Source organism: Sardina pilchardus, chromosome 5 (genome assembly GCF_963854185.1).
Source record: "Sardina pilchardus chromosome 5, fSarPil1.1, whole genome shotgun sequence".
Taxonomy (NCBI): Eukaryota; Metazoa; Chordata; class Actinopteri; order Clupeiformes; family Clupeidae; genus Sardina; species Sardina pilchardus.
In genome coordinates, this window is record NC_084998.1 from 19,478,014 (window position 1) to 19,496,495 (window position 18,482).

Here is an 18,482-nt window from a genome sequence, read left to right on the forward strand (position 1 = left end):
CAACATAATGTGTCAAGAATTTGTCATTCTCATTATCCTTCCTTCAATTGTAATTTCCTATGTCACCACAGGAGGGTGCTGTGGTGTCCATTCTCCATCAGACCTGTTTTGTGATCAACTATCTTCATAAAGAAGTCTAGGCATAATGTAATGTACATTGTCCTAAACAGTTTGGATGATAGCTTCCTGTTAAAACATTACAGTTCTAACATGTAGTCCAGACAAATATATCCTCTTATCCTCTACGTCTGAAGTCTCTTCATCTGTCCCTTATTCTTAAAAAATCATATATTCATAAGAATTTGGTTATTTAAATGGCATAATAATGATAATAATAATAATAATGATAATGATAATGATCATGATCATAATCTTAACGATGATTATAATAATAATATGCACCTTTCATACACAGAATGAAGTTCAAAGTGCTTTACATTGGGACATTTTATAATATAAGCAAACAACTAATAAGATAATTTAAATAAAGTATTAGAGATTTAGAATTAAGTAAATGAGAATTCATGCTCTATGGTAAGGACATAGCTACAACAACACGTACGATACAACTAATAGCAGCAGTAGAATGTACAATGATGTGAGGAAATAATGCAAGATAAAAGTGAGTTAACTAAAAGCTCTCATGTACAGGTATGTTTTCAGGTCTTCTTTAGAAAGATGTTACAGAATTTGTCTGTTCGATGTACAGAGGCAGGGTGATCGATTGCTTCGGTGCATAATGGATAAAAGCAGCTTCTCCACTTTACTTGTGGAGAACTTAAGTCACAATTTTTTTTTTTAACAGCGTGGGAAGATCTAGATATATCAAGGTGCTATGCCATTTAGAGCTTTGTAAGTAATTAACATAACCTTAAAATCAATTCTACAGGAAACAGTGAGTCAGTGCTGTTCAAGGGTGATGCTCTCTCGATCTTAGTTAAAAGACTAGCAGCACAGTTCTGTATGAATTCCAATTTCATTATGTGATCCTGTATTCATGTTTTCTATCAAACTCAGTCTTTTTACACTCTTTAAACATGGTTCTTGGGGTGCTAGAACCATGCAGGCTTCAAAGGTTCCTTTGATGGACCCTTCAAGATGGTTTAAAGAACCATTTAAGGGTGCCCTATGAAGCATGGTTTTTGGTTCTGTATAGAACCTTTATTCTAAAAAGTGCATTGTCTGACGCCCATTGTCAAACTGAGCATAGCTTTGTCAGGAAAGCTGGACACAACATCAGAACGGGATGTCCTCACTTGTTTTATTTATTCTGAATTCCGTCAAGTACGCAAAGACACAACAGTCAAATATTTTGTGGACAAAGACAACAGGCTTGAATAGTGTGTGTGTGTGTGTGTGTGTGTGTGTGTGTGTGTGTGTGTGTGTGTGTGTGTGTGTGTGTGTGTGTGTTGTGTGAGTAAATTTGCCCACTTCAATACAAGGGTGTTAGGAATGTTAGGAAGGAAACCGGGCCATTGTGTTTCCTGTACACTAAAATGGCATGGGTGCAGTACTCTCTTACAAATGCTTTTACAAATGCTTTCACAAAGTGTCACTATACACTATCCAAACTAACTGTCTTCTTTCATAGGGTAAGTGACACCTCTAAACACATCAGAAACAGTTACTGAAAACAGTATGTTCACAGAGTCCAAGAAGAAACTATGGCAGAGGCCTAATGATTTTTTCGTCAGACAAGGCTTCTAAAATGATAGTGGCCATTCCTTCAAAGACCTTTGCTACAGCTGTTGCTTAATGTCAACGGTGATTGATTGATAATTGACCTTTTTGATCATTTGAAGACAGTCTTATGTCACAGTTCACACAGTGATGAAGAGAATAGTGTAATGAATGGTCAGTAATTACTTGTGAAGGTCGGGTGTTCGTCAAGTATCTGTCTATAGTATCTATTTAAAGCAACCACTATTGGGGAAATGTCCTCCTCTCTATGGAACTATGCGTTACTGTGTATGCGTTAGTTACACACTACAAGTGAGTGGCTGAGCACGCTCACTCTACACGTTTCTTCATTCATTGTTAGGTCCTAATTTTGTTTATTCCCTGGTATTTCCTGGCATTCTCTCTCCCACTCTCTCCCACTTCACGCGGGCGCGCGCGCAGTCACGCGCACCTGTTGATGTTTCTGTAATAGTCCTAAATGCAATCCAGCTGCTCAGAGCTCAATTCACAGTTCCAGACTGATGTGTAGACGAAACCGGGGCTCGTTAAACAAGTTTTTTTAATCCTTTTAGTCCTTCAAATTGTTTCATTTAGTCGCCTATGTTGCTCTAACTCCTCGTACAAGTCTGACACAATAACGGCATTTCAGACAGATAATGGTAGACTACTTGATTTGTGTAGCCTGATCGATTTACCAAAAAAAGGCATTTATTGGCACGCGCTCTCCTTTAGTGACTTACCATAGCACATATGCGATTTACAATTTTCTCATTGGTTGCAGGCCTGTTATAGTCGTATTATGTATACGGTTAACTGTTGAATAGTCACTCGAATAATAAAGGCGAGGCTACTGCATTTCGATATAATCTTAAAGGTGGCCGTCTCATTATGTAATGATCATGTGCCTTGCGTGTTAAATATTTATTTAAATCCAGGTATCGGCCCCTTGGACATTGGAGGGCAGTCATCTCTGCATGGGACCGACTGAGGGCGTGGAAGGTTTCAGACAGGCGTGCCAGCGCACTGCTAACTGGAAGTTTTAACTCTGACAGACGAACAGTATCGGAGACACTGAATGTTGACGTGCTGTTGTGTACACACACTGGGATGATGGGATTCACTGAAACCCATTACCCCCTATCCATATGGATTTGTAAGCAGAGTCATCCATCCGATGCCCGTGGAAACCGTGTAAGTTTTTCCTTGCGTTTCTGAAATATGACAATAACAATGTAGAGTTAAACATTTGGAACTTACTTCAAGCTACTGTATATTGTTTTACTATACCTGTGACAGACTGAAAACTATTACAGCATTTGAAGAGTTGTTGATTGCGATTACACCGCGTCTTCTTTCTGTTATTGCACTATTGTCACCTTCTGCTTCACCTGAGTTTGAGTTAGCTGATTAATGTAAAAGTTCAAACTATTCTTAACCTTAATTATCTTTGGAAAATTGCTCAGTAGGAGTTGTGAATGCGAGAGCGCAAGTGCCTGATCCTTTTGTTAGGAAGTTCATAGGAGAAGGGCTTGACAGGAATTCTTCATCAAAAGTTCTCTGAATATACTGTAGAAGTACAGAATGTTACATCATAAGTCCAGAATGTCATTTTCATGCCCAGCATGTGTGCCTATCTGCAGTTGTTAAGTATTTGTTCAGATGTGTTTCAGTGACTGTATGCTATTTAACCACATAGTTCTGTTGTTAGGACAAATGCACCAAGAATGTAAATCTGAATGTGAAAATGTCATTCATTTCTTCCCAGAAATCAGGTAAACTGGACCAGACTGATTGTAGCTGTGTGCTGAGAGGGGTGGACCTTAATCCAAGTACAAAAACAGGACATCAGACCTCTGTGTTTACTTCCAGGTCCTACAGCATCTAAATCCAGAGTAGATCAGATGGATCAGATGCCAGCTCTTTCTCCTCCTCCCCCTCCTCCTCCTCCTCCTCCTCCACCACCTCTACCACTTCCCTCGGCATCTTCCATCGATTCGCCAAGATGTCCCAAACTACGGAAGCTAAACTGGGACCAGATCCCGAGGGAACGAGTGATGGGGCGTCGGAGTGTGTGGACCGGCTCGGACGAGTTCCGCATCGACATGTCGTCCCTGGACGAACTCTTTGGGCAGAAGACGAGCCATCCAGTGTGGAAGGGCAACAGGAACAAGATGGGAAGTCCCCAGGCTCTTACGACCTCCGAGAGCATACCAGAACGGGTCTGTAAGCCATGGGAAACACTGAAAGCTAAATATGAATGGAGATATACTGATAGCAGCTTTGTACTTCTTACAATGACCACAATTGTGCTGCTTAAAATAGGCTTCTGATATTTACTTGGTTTTCTATGGCTTGTTCCTCCTCTGGACCATTACTTATTTCTGTCATTGTCTTTGTAGGTATCAATCCTGGATGGAAAGCGCAGTTTGAACATCGGGATATTTCTGCGACATTTCAAAAGGTCGGTGGGGTCACCTTTTCCCTTCACAGCTTGTCTCTATTTTGTCTTATGTAATGCAGGTCCGAGTGTTTACGTTCTGTGTTCTTCCTCTCTGACCCGAAGCACCGTCCAGGAGATCATAGAGGATGTGGGACAGGGCCGGAGCAAGCGCTATGGGAGTGAGAGGCTGAATGAGCTCTGCAAACTGCTGCCCGACACAGAGGAGGTACGTGCCATGACTGTGTGTGTGGAGTGGATGTCCCATCCCATATCCTTCCTCCCTTGCCTCTCCAGACATGGGGTGGACTGAACTATTTGTATAAGTATGCTGCCAAGAGTCAAGTGGGCAGGCAAGGGGGTGATGAAATGTTGAAGCAATGTTGTTGTCGTGTGTTTTTTGAATGCGGAATGTTTTACTAAAACTGTGCTTGTGTTTAGGAGAAACGGTTCAGGACATTTCAAGGACATCACAGCCAACTGGAACAGCCAGACCTGTTCTTGCTACTTCTGATTGGGGTTTCCAGGTACTGCAAAATGGTGGCACATGATAATCATGCACTGTTTGATTATCTTATCTGAATATTAAAAGCAACCACTTCAGCAGAAGCTCACTTATTTTACAGTTTCATCACATGCTTGATCAGTCACAGATTGTCTGGTGTCTCTATTGTGAACTTTAGTCGTTGACATGTTATGAGAGCTTAGGGGTCAATCAATGAGCATCTTGCAGTGTGCATGCCTCTGTCCTGTCCATGTTTCTTTTTTGCCATCATTTTAACCATATTTTGTGGATTCACCTCCACGGGCATGCCAATGAATATGTACTGACGTGAGGTCTGTCTGTTTCTCCCTCACTCTAAATACTTTCCACCTACCGTACCCAACAGCTACCGCTTGCGTCTTGAGGCTATGATTCTGAAGGAGGACTTTGACCCTGCCATGAGCTCTGTCTGCAACTCAGCCCAGTGTTTGGTGAAGGCAGCAAAAGGTTAGTTGTGAGCGGCTGCAGATTAAAGAAGAAAGTTAAAAGTCTTATGCTGGCGGACCTCTCGTCTGTGTGGTGATGTGATGTTTACTATCAGTAATAGTTTAAGGATTGATCTCAAAGACTGCAGACAGACATCAATGGTTTGTTTTCTCTCCCACCCCCCCCCCCCCCCACACACACACACTCTCTCTCTTTCTCTCTCTCGCTCTCTCTCTCTCTTTCTCAGAGCTGATGAACTGTGCTGAGTTGCACTCTATTCTACGACTCGTCCTTAAAGCTGGAAATTACATCAATGCAGTGAGTCCATAGAACACCTCTCAATTTCCCTTAATTGTAATTCAGTTTGCTCAAGTAATTGAACAGTGATTTATGTCTATATACTGGACTAATAATGATCTTCTTCCTTTGCTTTCGTCACTGTTAGGGAGGTTACGCTGGCAATGCTGCTGGGTTCCATATCGTCTCTCTTCTCAAGTTGGCTGAGACCAAAACCAACAAACCAGGAATGAACCTGCTACACTTCGTAGCTATGGTATTGTAGTTACTTTGCTGTTAATAATACAATAATAATGTGTTACATAAACATAATCAACACATCCATATGTTCCCTTAGCCAAAAAATATGTCTCACAATTGATTGATTCTGAATTTAATCAATGTTTTTTTAGGCAAATAGCATGTCATAACAACTACATATGTCAGAAGTGTTGCATTATGCCAGGGCAATAAGGATGTCAGAAAAGGGGACCATGATGTATCATGAGCCACTGTGTCACACATCTGTGATATCATAACAATTTGTTGATTTGTGACTGTTTTCTTCTGTTACAGGAAGCCACAAAGAAAGATCCAGGCCTACTGTCATTTCAGCACAAGATCAGCCATGTGGAACCAGCTGCAAGGTATAGATATGATAGATGACTACACGTACTGTACTGTGCATGTGTGTGTGTGTGTGTGTGTGTTTATGTGTTTTTTATGTTTATAATGCATATGTGTTTTCCACCAGACTATCCCAGGATGTGGTGACGGATGATCTCTCCCAGTTACGGAAGCGGGTTGTTGCTCTTCGAGGTGCCACTCAGATCGAGGCTGATCTGCAGAAGCAGAATAAACTTTTTCTGCAGGTACCTAAACTACACTATCTACCCTCACCAAACACACAGCAAAGGGCTTTATAGTGGAGTCCAGTGCATAACTACCATACAGTATGCGCTCTGATAGTCATGCCAGTGAGCCAGGCTCTTTGGTGGTCCATTCAGGGTGGTACAGGTTATATTTAGGGTTCAGTTTGCCAGTAGGGTAGGAAGACAAACAGAGTAGCCTGAGAACTAGATTAATCTGAGAGCTCATTACATTTGCTCTGGCATATTCATTTGGCCTCTCTCCCATTCAAGTAGATTTCCACCCAGTCGAAAGTTACGGAGCCAATCACAATTGTTTATCTGATAGAAGGCGGACTGCATAACGACAGACAGAGGAGCCCCACAGAAATACTTTTTTAAACAACCAGTGGCTGATGCTGATCGGGTCATCATTCAACAACAACAGCTGTTTATTTTTCTCTAACAGAACAAACAACGGCACATAAAGCCGTCGTTGACAAGTAAATGCGACAGGATTTACAGTTTTTGTACCTGTGGTAACAGCCCTTGGAAGTCGAAAATCGAAAAAGAGTTCAGAGTTTAAGTGAGAATTGGTCTGGATATGAGTCAGGCTGCATGTAGAGTAGCCTTTCAGGCTTTCACATTCAAGTCAATACAAGCACACCATCTATCTATTAATATAATTTAACTCCCAGTCACCCCGAAAAGTAACTGCCTGTCATGTTTTAGCCAACTGTGCTCCCATTACCTCTAAATAAGACCCCGGCAGTGGCATGCCAAGTGTTGGATGTGCATTTGGCTCTGAGTGAAAACTGCTCTCACCTTTGACTGCAGGGTGCGGAGGAGAAGCTGAAGGAGGCTGCGGAGGAAGTGAAGGCTATGCTCAGCGCTCGGCAAGCCCTGCTCGACTTCTTCTGTGAGGACGAGGTGACCTTTAAGCTGGAGGAGGCCTGCAGCACCTTTCATTCCTTCCAACTGCGTTTTCACAGAGCTGTGCAGGTGAACAGTACTTAAGATTAGAAGTGTGTTTTATGGTTTCATTTGAGTACATATTTGTGCTGTCTTTGTTCAGGTTTTATCACTGTGCCGGTACTTTGGGTGCATTCTTTGTCACTGTTTTGCTTCTGACTGTTGTGTTCATTCTCAACACAAATAAAATGGCCTGTGTTTGTTTTCACGTTTGCTACTCCCAGGAGAATAAGATGCGCGAGCAGCAAGAGGAGAGGCGTGCGGAGCGGGAGCGAGCAGAGAAGGCGAGAGCGAAGGTCCGCGCCGGGAAACGGCGCTCCATCGCCTCCTGCACCGCCCTGGAGGCCGAGTGGGGCGCAGACGCCAACGAGCTGGCCGCTACCCTGGAGACGACTCTGTTGAAGGACCTGTGCCACCCCTCACACCACCGCCGCACGCGGGCCCGGCCCGGAGCCGCCTCCCGGCCACGGCCCGCCCTGCGCAGCCTCGCCGAACAGGACTCGGACGAGGCAGAGGCGGACCAACAGCGGAAGCACAAGGCGCTGACCACGCTACTCCTGTCCGGCACAGATGACCATCAGAGAACCACCTCATCAGGGGAGGCAGAGACTGCGCCAGCCGCGCCCCAAATCAGACAGCCTCCATTGGGCGCTCCCCGGCCGAGGCTTCAGGCCATGGCGCGTGCACGTCCTAAGGTCGGGGAGACTCACACTCTGGTGAGAGGCCTGTACTCCTACAGGAGCCTGACCCTGCCCCCGCCCAGAACACCACCTCTCAGCAGGTGCCCACAGTGGAGGGAGGAGAAGAAGGCGGAGGAGGTGGTGCCGCAGGTGGCACAGGTGGTACAGGTGCCACAGCCAGAACAGCCACCTGGGGCTGCGGTCACAGCGGCTGCCAGCCGAGTCCAGAGAGGAAACCTGCCCAGGAGGTGGGGAATCACCCATGCGAATAAGAACGCCAGCCAGGCGAGCAAGCAGCCCAGTCGCCTGTGTGCCGCCCAGAAGACTGAGCCGGAGGACGGCGGCGGTCGAGGCAAGGCCAACCCACTGCGCCGTCTGCTGGAGAAGGCCAAGCCAGACCGAGAGAGGAGCAAGGAGAAAGAGAGGGAGAAGTGCAAAGACAAAGAGAGAGAGATCGAGAAGAAGGACAAGCAGGGGCCGAAGAAAGAGAAGGATCAAGAGAGAGAGAAGAAGAAGAGCAAGGAGAAGGAAAAGAAAGAGAGCAAGAAAGACAAGGACAAAGACAAGAAGGACAAAGCTAAGTGTACGACAGAAGTCAAGACCTTGAGCCCCAGTGACGACTTGGAAGCTTTGGGAGGCCCCTCCACAGCCATGTCCAGACTCCCGGCGACTCCGATGACCGTAGCACACGGGAACTGTATCCCTCGCATGTTCCACAGCTCTATGTTTACCACAGCGCGGGCGCTGCGCTCTGCGGTCATCACGGCCGCCAGCGCAGCCAAGCGGGACAGAAGTGGCAGCTCGGCCCCCACCAAGGGCTTGGCATCCCGCTTACCCACACCTGTGCCTGCCCGGGACATCTCACAGGCCCGGAAGATGTGAAACTGAGGGAGCCTGTGCTTCAGCACATTCTCTTCTCTACTTTCTAACTAACTGGAACAGCACGTCGCATCATGTGCTGTGCTGAGAATACTTTGTTTACGTAAATGTCAGGAGCAACACGTCTTTACACACCCAAAGCTGACCTCAGACCATACTGTTGAAGGAGAAAACATTCACAGATTTAGAACCCTGTCAGATTCAAACATGCATTGAGAACTTCAAGACGTTCTTCATTTTTATTGGAGGGCTTGGTGAACAACACTACCTCCTGATTTAAAGTAGTTGATATGGCCTTGTTTTTTGTATGTGTGTGTATGGTGGTGTTCACAAAAATTGTGATAAAAAAAAAAAAATCGCAGGGACCTACAAGAGTGTTATTAATGTTAATTTGAGTGGTTATTAAAACAAGAGGTCAACATTTCAAATAAAGATGTTGGATTTCATGTTGAAAAATATCTGCAATATGTGTGTGGTGACCATCTTACTGTAATCGGTATTATAAATGAGATTGGAAAACATGTATTGTCAGCATATACTTGAGTGAGAGAAAGCAATGTGAAGTAGACAACACAATGGACGTGTTCCCAGTCTTGCCTTTGAAGTGAGAAATGTTGAGTTGTGTTTTATGGAGCAGCCACAAAAGATCAGAAACTATAACCGTTGTTCAGGAAGCCTGGGGAAGTATAGGAGATGGCGGAAGAGATTGGGAGGAGAGTTTAACGCCTATCAAACTGGGTGGAGAGCAGGAAAAACCCAGGAAAGGAATAAGGAGGATAAGGAAGGTAGCTGAGAAGTTGTTGTTGGAAATGTTGCTTTGTGGTGTGCAGAAGAATTTGGCAAATGAAGATGGCTGAGGAGAATGTCTTCAAGAAGTGCACAGAAAAGTTATTGCTACATTTATTTTGACATATTTGACACAGATATGGTTATTAAAAATAAAGAATGTTACTATTGGCTCCAGACCTGTCTATTATTTTGGTACCAATAGGTGCATACTCAAAGAGAAATCACAGATGTTTTACCATTTGGGCCCTAGACATACATTCACTCAAACACACATACACACAAACACACACACACACACACACACACACACACACACACCTCTGAATCTGTGATAGACCCACAGATGTTTTGATATGTTTTGAAAGGTTGATGTTTGTAATTGTCTCTAGACCTGTCTGTAAACTTGAATAATTACAACATTTGATCATTTGGGCCCTATACACACCCATCTGAATGTGCTATAGACCCACCAATGTTCTGATTTGTTTTGAAAGGTTGAGATTTGTGACTATTGACTTCAGACTCAAGACCTGTCACTCAAAACTTTCTCAAAATAATTTTATAATTTGGGTCCTATACTCACTCACACACACACACACACCTCTGAATGTCTGGTAGACACACAGATGTCCTGGTTTGTTTTGAAAGGTTGAAGTGACTCTCATGAGACAAGTCAGGTAACAGGATGGGGAATGTATTGCTGACATTTGCAAGATTTGCAAAGTAAACAACTTACAACTCAGATATCTCTGCCGGATATTTCCCAATAGCTAAACTAGTCCCCCGGAACACCCCTAGCCAGGTAAGATCCTGTCATCTGGAAGATGGACTTTGGTACAGATTGATGTGTTTTAACATTGGGTTCTGCTCAGTTTTGTTATCATTAACGAAATGAGATCAGCCTTAATCCACTTTATTTGGTGTGGCAAGTGACTCCTAACCAAATGATTATACCCAATGTGACCTAAATATCAAGGTTTATCCTACATGCAAAATGTCCTAAATGTATTAAAACACAACTACTTTTGCATTAATAAACCACAAAAAGGGTGAATTGTGCTCAAATTATAGAAATGAAATGAAAGTTTTTGCAACCACAAACAGACTGGACACTCACTTATTTCTGTAGGCCTATACATTATCAGTAAGTATTACAAGTTCTAGTATCTAATTTCATACATTTGTGTCAGACGTCAGAGTGAGTTGCTTCTCATCGTCCTCAGGCATTTGCTCAGTGTTTGCACCCAGAGAGTCTCTAGAGTTGTAGATCATACTCATACTAAAAATGGGAAACAAAGCATATTATTGACATAATATGCATAAAGAGTTAAGCTATATAAGTGTCTCTGGCTATAATTAAACATTGATCAGAACAATGCAGAAAATACAGGAAAGAGTTGGCCGGCCCACTAGTTTTTTCTCTAAATTTGGATGACCAAATTCTTTCTTTATTTAGCAGTATTAGAGCAACACCAGATAGCCTTGAGATACTTTATTGATTTGTTCACAATTACATGAGGACTGATTAGTCTATTTGACTTAATGAAATGTAGGCCACAGACTATATCAAATAGCCTAGTTTAACTTGATTGTGATCACCAGGTGCTCATTCATTTAAACTTTATTATGGAAATAAGTCTTGAATAGTTTCTATAATAACAGTATTTCTTTCCACATTCCCACTAGAAACTTGTTTCTCAATGCCTGTAAGCGGCCCTATACTACATGTAGCCTATGAGGTTCTTCAAAACCGTCTTGTAGCCTAATATTGTGTAGGCTATTTAGCCCTTTTGTTGTCTGTGTCATGAAAACTTATGCTGACAAAATGCTCTTTTGGCCTATAATCAGCTGTCTACTCCTACCACAGGAGGTCTGGCTGAAAACAGGACAGCACACTCTCTATCCTCACCAGCCCATCTCTGGAACACTGTCGAAACTACATTTTCCAGCATCCACTATGAATGGGTGTGTTCTGAAGGAGGGAAGTTCCCCGGATGTAACTATATTTCTGATATCGAGGGAGGGCGCGATTCCTGTGAAAGGCGGTGAGTTGATTTGCCTTCTTTATCCAGTTGTTTCTTTTGTACTTATTTTGATGTGATTGGATTACTTAATTGTGTCATGCAAACGTTTGCATTTGTAAGTATCATACATTTGAAGTTGTTGTGGGTGTACTGAAATAGCTATAACACTCAGAAAGCAAAGAGCTAATTAGCTAGGCTACCATTAGCTTGTTAGCATCCTCTTTGGGTGTTCCACACAAACTTCCCAGCAAAGGATTCCTGCTAGCTAATATTTACGATTATGCCAGCCTCCTGGGTAGTTTAGCTGTGTTGGTAGTTTAATCTCCTTAGGAAAATTCAGTGACAGTCGGGAATCACTTTCCTTTCACCTCATTGTGGTAATTATGCACTGTAACTTATGAACATTAATGGTAGCCGTTAACGTTATGATATTCATTGTTGGGAAGAAACGATAACGTTAACGTCAATCAAAGCAAACTAGCGAGCAGTATAATTATTCGGGATCTAATTTCCACAAACATGATTTATTTTACACCACTGATTAACGATTGTCTCTTTGTACAAAGTTTATTTGAGTGTCCGTGTTGATAAAGTTGCTGTTTTCGCAAAGTTGCTTGGTCAGATAGCTTGTTAGGTTAGCCCGATACCTAACTTACGCCACCTCCCTAACCACTTAGCGAGCTGTGATTTGCTTATGTTTTCGGCTGGCCACTCAGTTTTCTTTGCTTTCAGATAGAGATACACTGACCACTTCAAGTGTAGTTTCTGTATGTCATGTGATTGTTAATTAATTGCCTGGCCATTTGTGATTGGAATTTGATCTACCACCACATCTACCTACACCATACCAAGTTTATGGTAAGCTTGAGGCAAAGTAAATCAAGTAAGTTAGCCAAAGTTAGCCACACAGAATGATTTTGCTAGCTGTTGACCTAATTGCCATCTGGCCAGTTGTGATCTCACAATCTTTGGAACATAGCGGCGACATGGCATGTGAGCACGGCTTGAATATTTGAGGGAAAATCATAGAGAAAATAGGTTAGTTCCTGCATTTAATCTTACCAAAATATAATTAGTTGCATGAACATTTTCAGACAGTGTTGCATTTTAAGATTTGTAATTCCTACTGACATTGTTATGAATATTTGATTAGAGCTGTTTCTAGAAATTCTGTGAAAATGTTTAATATTGGTGTACTGCTACATTTTGACTTATTTTTATTGTTCTATTTCTGTAGTGCCTCCTTGTTGCACTGAAGGGTTAAATGTGAACAACTCACAAACTTATTTAGGGACCTTGATGGCTGCTTTAACAGGTTGTCCTCATTTTCAGGTGCCCTAGGCAGCGTCGCACTTGGATGACGGCATTATGCAGACCATAAAGTGTGTGGTGGTGGGTGACGGCGCAGTGGGCAAAACATGCCTTCTCATCTCCTACACGACAAATGCCTTCCCCGAGGAGTACATCCCCACGGTGTTTGACAACTACAGCACACAAGCCAGCGTGGATGGCCGCGCAGTCAGCCTGAACCTGTGGGACACTGCGGGCCAGGAGGAGTACGACCGCCTCCGCACGCTCTCCTACCCGCAGACGCACGTCTTCATCATCTGCTTCTCCATCGGAAGCCCCTCGTCCCACGCCAACGTCCGGCACAAGTGGCACCCCGAGGTGTCCCACCACTGTCCCGGGGTGCCCGTGCTGCTGGTGGGCACCAAGCGCGACCTGCGTTCGGACCGCGAGGCGGTCGAGAAGCTGAAGGAGCAGGGCCTGGCCCCCACCACCCCGCAGCAGGGCTCCGCCCTGGCCAGGCACATCGGCGCGGTCAAGTACCTGGAGTGCTCCGCCCTCCTCCAGGAAGGCGTGCGAGAGGTGTTTGCCGAGGCGGTCCGTGCCGTGCTCTACCCGGTGACCAAGAAGAACACCAAGAAGTGTGTGCTGTTATGACTGGCGTGTGAGTGAGTGACCTGACGTCCGTGTCTGTAAGGAATGGAGGAGTGTATGTGAAGGATGGAAGAATGATGAGGAGGATGATGATGATGATTTACGATAATGATGCCTTTGGTTGTGGATGTGTGTGTCTGTCCATTTCGACCAGAAAGACTGGAGGGTTTAAGGAGGACATGTTGGAATTAAAAGCCTCTCCGTGCACCAAACCAAACTCATACCACTAGACAGTACCGGAAAAGGGGTCCACGTGTGCCTGGAACTCGCTGAACTTCTAATGCCTTTTTCCCTTTGACCCACCCCTCTCTCTGAAGATCGATTATGTTTTGATTGAGACAGTGTCCTGTGGAATTATTATTATTTTGCCATTGCCAAAGTGAAGTAATTTGCATTATAGCCATCTTCCAGACTTTTTAAGTCAATTCACACTCCCTTGTCCGTGCAAATACCTAGTAGTTGGCCAGTTGCTATTTTGCAAAGGTCTAACCTGGCCACTATTGAATGATGTTGCCACTTTTTTATTTCTTTAATTATTTGATCCCCAAATACATAGGGTATGTATGCTAGTGAGAAGAACTGACAGCAACGTGCCTTCAGAATCATGCCAATTGCTACATAGTCTTGTGTGACTTTGAACGCACCTCTAAGCTCGAAATCAGGAATGTAAAGCCTTAATACTCTTTGGAGCTTCTGGGCAAGTTCTTCTCATTCGTAATTTTTTCTTAAGTAGCTGAATACATTTTCAAGCAGCTCTACGCTGATGTTGCCAACAACCCCAAGGTGAAGCTTCTCAAAGTCATGTGTCTTTTTGTTGTTTTGAGCTGTTTCCGACACTCTCGTGCCTGCCCACCTGTGCTCTGTTCATGCGTAGCTGAGCAGCGTATCAAAAACCGTTGTGTCGATTAACACAGACAGTCATTTATCTCTCTATGCTTTGGAAAGAATGGGGAAACGCATGCCATCATGGAACTGGCCTACAGTAGCTGCTTATCACTAAACTCCTAAAGCCAGAAGTGAGCACTTATGACTGGAGCCCTCTGCTGAAACATCCACATGAGCTCCGCTTATGGCATTTCCTGAGTAGGATGCATGTCTAACCACATGTTCTCCTCACTGGAAAAATATTCATTTCTGAAAGAAAAAGTTGCAAGTTTTATGTTACTTGTTCAGATTCCAGTGCAGATAATACTCTCTATATTTTTGATTTAATCGATTCTGTGACCCGATCTTGATGTATAAGGACACTCATCGTAATAGATGTCTGTGTTAATCGACACTACTCATATTCAGTATGTAGCGATAAATGGAATGCCCCAGTATTTCCAGTCTAATGCCATAAAAGGTTAGTGCTTCCCCCAGTGAATTTTTATTCAGCTGCCAGATTTGTGGTGCTCCACTGAGAACATCCACATGTTAAATCATCTCTGTCGGTGTTAATTTATTCCACTAAGAGCACAAGAGACCAAGCATTATCAGTGATGTAATGGTTAGAGAGAACGGTCTGGGTTGACAAGGTTGTTTTCTTCTCCTAGTAAACGAGTTATCTCCGCATCCACCACAAGCCCCTGGTTGAGGGATGTCACTTGAATACCATTCTTCTGTTTAGCCTGGCGATGGCCTTGTTTTTCCTGGTAGTGGTGCAGACACATTTCTCTTCATTCACAATTGTGAGAATCCATGCTGGTTAGAAGAAGCTGCAATGTGGGCTTACTTGATTTGAATAAGTGTGCCCTCTCTCCCCTAACTCCCATCAAGTGCCGTTGGTGATTCAGCCTCTCTGATGTTCACTGATTGCCTTTACGTATATATATACTGTATGTATACTTTTTTAGGATGTTGGTTTAAGAAAGTCCTTGCCTTATCATGTGTTGACCCTCTTATTGTCCAGCGGGCTAAAAAGCTTCTGCATACCGTAGCTGCTCTGCCTGAGTGAGCAGTCTGATTAGGAAAGCCTGGTGGAGAAAAACCATGTAACAAAGGCACGAGTCAGGAAGGCAGGGAAATGCAGGCGTTGGCCTTGGTGCCAGGCTACCCACATAGAGGGTCTTTTGAGTGGGGTGAATCTGTGCGTATGACTCAGGTCTAACTGTCTGTTGTTGTAATCCTTGCAATGGTAGCTTTCAGTGACGGACCCTGAACGGTCATCTCTCTGGACTGGACTTTGAGAATTGCCCTGCAGCCAAACAAAAGTGACGAGAGACGGACAATGACAAGAGGGGACAGAAACATGCTGCTGGTTTTCAATTACATCAGCACTTACAGACTGAGTGAAGTAATTCATGTATTAAAGAGTACTTAACCAGTGATCCCCACAGAATTTGTCCCCCAGCAAGAAGAAGGTGAATCGGCTGTTACATTTCACTTAATGCCAACAAAATGAAACCTGAAGGTTAGGACTCTTGAGGATGTAATGGAGTTTGCTCCAACATTTATAAGCCAAGTATAAACATACAAAAGTGCAATTTTTACTTAGTATGTTTTATGTACATGTGTATGTGTATGTGTTTTTTTTTTTTTTTTTTTTTTTTTTTTTGGAATTCACGGACAAACCACACCTGGGCAAAAGGAAAATGTTTTGTACAAGTTTGATAGAGGAGAATTAAATGACACAAAATTCCTGTTCCCACTCACAGTGCTATTGGTCACTATATTAGATTATCGCCAACTTGACTGTAGAAGTAATATTTGGACTAGCTGCACCAGATTTGTATGCTTCAAAACAACCTCATTTTTTATATTTGGCCTTTTTATATGTGAAGGTAAAATTGTACTCAGAAGGTTTAACAATACAGGTACTTTAATATTTAATCAGAAAATGTGTTTTGGATGTGTTTAATTCATTTACCTTTACCTTATTGTGCCACAGCAATTAAATGAGGGGTAGGAGCAGGCTATTTTTCATACTGGTTGTCAGGAGTGATGGCAAAACTCTTGCATGCCAATAAAATATATTTTAACGTAAATGGGTGTCTTTCAATAAATTAATGAATGACATTAACCTTCATGAATCCCAAGGCTACTTGAACGGTATTCTAATCACAAGTACAGAGCTGGAAATTACCTTGCAAATGGTGTTTTAAAGGGTATTGGGAAATGGCACAATAATTTAGGCACATAGTGAATTACTGAAAAATGATGACCAATTTTGTCAGATTTTTTTCCCAGCAATTTTTGGTTAGTCATTATATTACTGGGACACATGAAACGTGGTTGGCATGTAGCCCCACAAACTGATAAGGAATAGCTTTTGGTTCCAAACTCTCCAAACATTGTGCCCAAGATTCAGATTTTTTTTTTTTTTTTTTTTTTGTGGTATGCTGGTCTCAACGAGGCTCATCAACTTAAACTGCTCCTCTGGGTAAGTGAACAACAAATAAGTGGGCACTTCACTTGCACATATCTTGTGGTGAGTAGGTGTGAACCGCATGACATTTGACAGTGGGTCTGGGAGTCTGGGAATTCTCGGTAGGGAAACGTTTACAGCACTTGTATTGCGACGGGCACTGACTTTGAAATCATTGGTCCAGCCTTACCAATCAGAGATTCACATTACCTCCTACTTTGCCTAAACTTAAGACTGCAAACCGCACCAACAGTCAGGAAACAATGTATATGGGTCTACCTTATATAAACCTATACCTTAAATACATTTCTGCATTTTCCAACTGCCATTTTTTTTTATGTTTGCAGGTGTTGCTGATATTTCTCTTGTCTGAGGCAAACGGTTATGAACTGTGCTAGACTAGATATTCCTGAAAGTAGTTCTAGGTGGGCGGGCTAGGCTAGTTGGACGCATGCCAAGTTAAGTGACATTTCATCCATAGAGGGGACTGTAATTTACATATTGCCCTATCTATTTTGCCTCTCAACAAAATGGCTGGCAACGGCGAATCAAAATTTATCAGCCAAAACATTTTTCTGCCAATATCTTATGTGAAGGTTTTGAAGTTAATGAAAGTTGTCATTTGACTGCTTTGTTAAAACATTATTGGGAAGCATGCCAAATTTAATGAAATCCCATCCACAGTGAATTACATTTTTCACTTTCAGGACATGTATTTGTCAATATCATGTCACGTAAAGGTTCAAAGTTTAAGATATTTGGGATGTGGAATCATTGCTACAGTCTTTGCATGTAGCCTAGACCACAGAGGGTACTGCAACTGACATTTTATGCCACTTGGACCACTATGGCTGAATCCCAATCTCTCTTGTAAGCCCTAAACCCTGAACCCTTACACACTTATCAGTTGTAATGACCAGGTTTGTGAGGGTGTAAGGGTTCAAACGCTAATAACAGGAATGGGACAGCACCTGATACTCATCATTAAATTGACAACAATTGTTTACTGATGTAATTCCCTTGAGCAAAGTGTTCACATATGCCAACTTGGGGAAAGTGCTCAGAAAGGGTGCGAGCAACCTATTTTCACAATTTCGCCGTCGGACAGTCCTATCAAAGTGTGTGTGTGTGTGTAAGGGGAGAGATTGGGATTTAACCTCTGACCATTGCACGCGTATGTGCATGTGAAATATATGCTTTAAATCATTTTGGAAGCTGCATCCAGTATGCAAGCTTTTTACATTTACATACAGTGTACCAAGCACTGGCCCATGGAGTCAGATTACACAGGGACCAGGAGCCCTGAAAATGCCTAATCTAATTTAATACTTAAAATGTATGTTTTAAAACCCCGTAGCCTATGTAATGTCCTTGAATGTCTACAGTATGCATCCGTGACAAGGGCACTGCAAGGAATTCTAGGCTGTTGGGGTGCGAGTTTGATAGCGTATGGATGGTGCATGTTCACTGTGGCCAGAGCATGAAGTGGCAGGATCAGACCGAAGCTAATTAATAAAAGATAGATGGATAGATCAGAATTAACACTAGTTGCATGTGATTGGTATATTCAATTTCATTTCACTTCACGGGCACGCTTCACCCATTTTAGAGTCACATTATAGCTTCCTTGACATAGCTTC

At 43.0% G+C, this 18,482-nt stretch overlaps 2 protein-coding genes across 2 annotated transcripts; both read left to right on the forward strand.

Moving 5' to 3' along the window:
- The first annotated feature begins 2,261 nt into the window (after positions 1-2,261).
- Positions 2,262-9,701, forward strand: LOC134080415 (FH2 domain-containing protein 1-like). The gene is made up of 12 exons (XM_062536845.1): positions 2,262-2,871; positions 3,446-3,899; positions 4,080-4,141; positions 4,244-4,346; positions 4,559-4,644; positions 5,008-5,108; positions 5,335-5,405; positions 5,533-5,640; positions 5,940-6,010; positions 6,118-6,235; positions 7,049-7,213; positions 7,408-9,701. Exons 2-12 carry the CDS (start codon positions 3,582-3,584, stop codon positions 8,743-8,745), a joined length of 2,541 nt encoding a protein of 846 aa, XP_062392829.1. The 5' UTR covers positions 2,262-2,871; positions 3,446-3,581; the 3' UTR covers positions 8,746-9,701.
- A 2,315-nt stretch (positions 9,702-12,016) lies between these two features.
- Positions 12,017-16,122, forward strand: rhogc (ras homolog gene family, member Gc). Its single transcript, XM_062536876.1, has 2 exons — positions 12,017-12,413; positions 12,888-16,122. Exon 2 carries the CDS (start codon positions 12,924-12,926, stop codon positions 13,497-13,499), a length of 576 nt encoding a protein of 191 aa, XP_062392860.1. The 5' UTR covers positions 12,017-12,413; positions 12,888-12,923; the 3' UTR covers positions 13,500-16,122.
- The last annotated feature ends 2,360 nt before the right edge of the window (positions 16,123-18,482 follow it).

What these genes read in the sequence shown, in the direction of transcription:
- rhogc (XM_062536876.1), top strand. Translation starts at nt 12,924, where the DNA reads ATGCAGACCATAAAGTGTGTGGTGGTGGGTGACGGCGCAGTGGGCAAA.
- LOC134080415 (XM_062536845.1), top strand. Translation starts at nt 3,582, where the DNA reads ATGGATCAGATGCCAGCTCTTTCTCCTCCTCCCCCTCCTCCTCCTCCT. An exon ending in TGCTACACTTCGTAGCTATG is followed by an intron (nt 5,641 to 5,939) that starts GTATTGTAGTTA and finishes CTTCTGTTACAG; the next exon opens with GAAGCCACAAAGAAAGATCC. An exon ending in GTTTTCACAGAGCTGTGCAG is followed by an intron (nt 7,214 to 7,407) that starts GTGAACAGTACT and finishes TGCTACTCCCAG; the next exon opens with GAGAATAAGATGCGCGAGCA.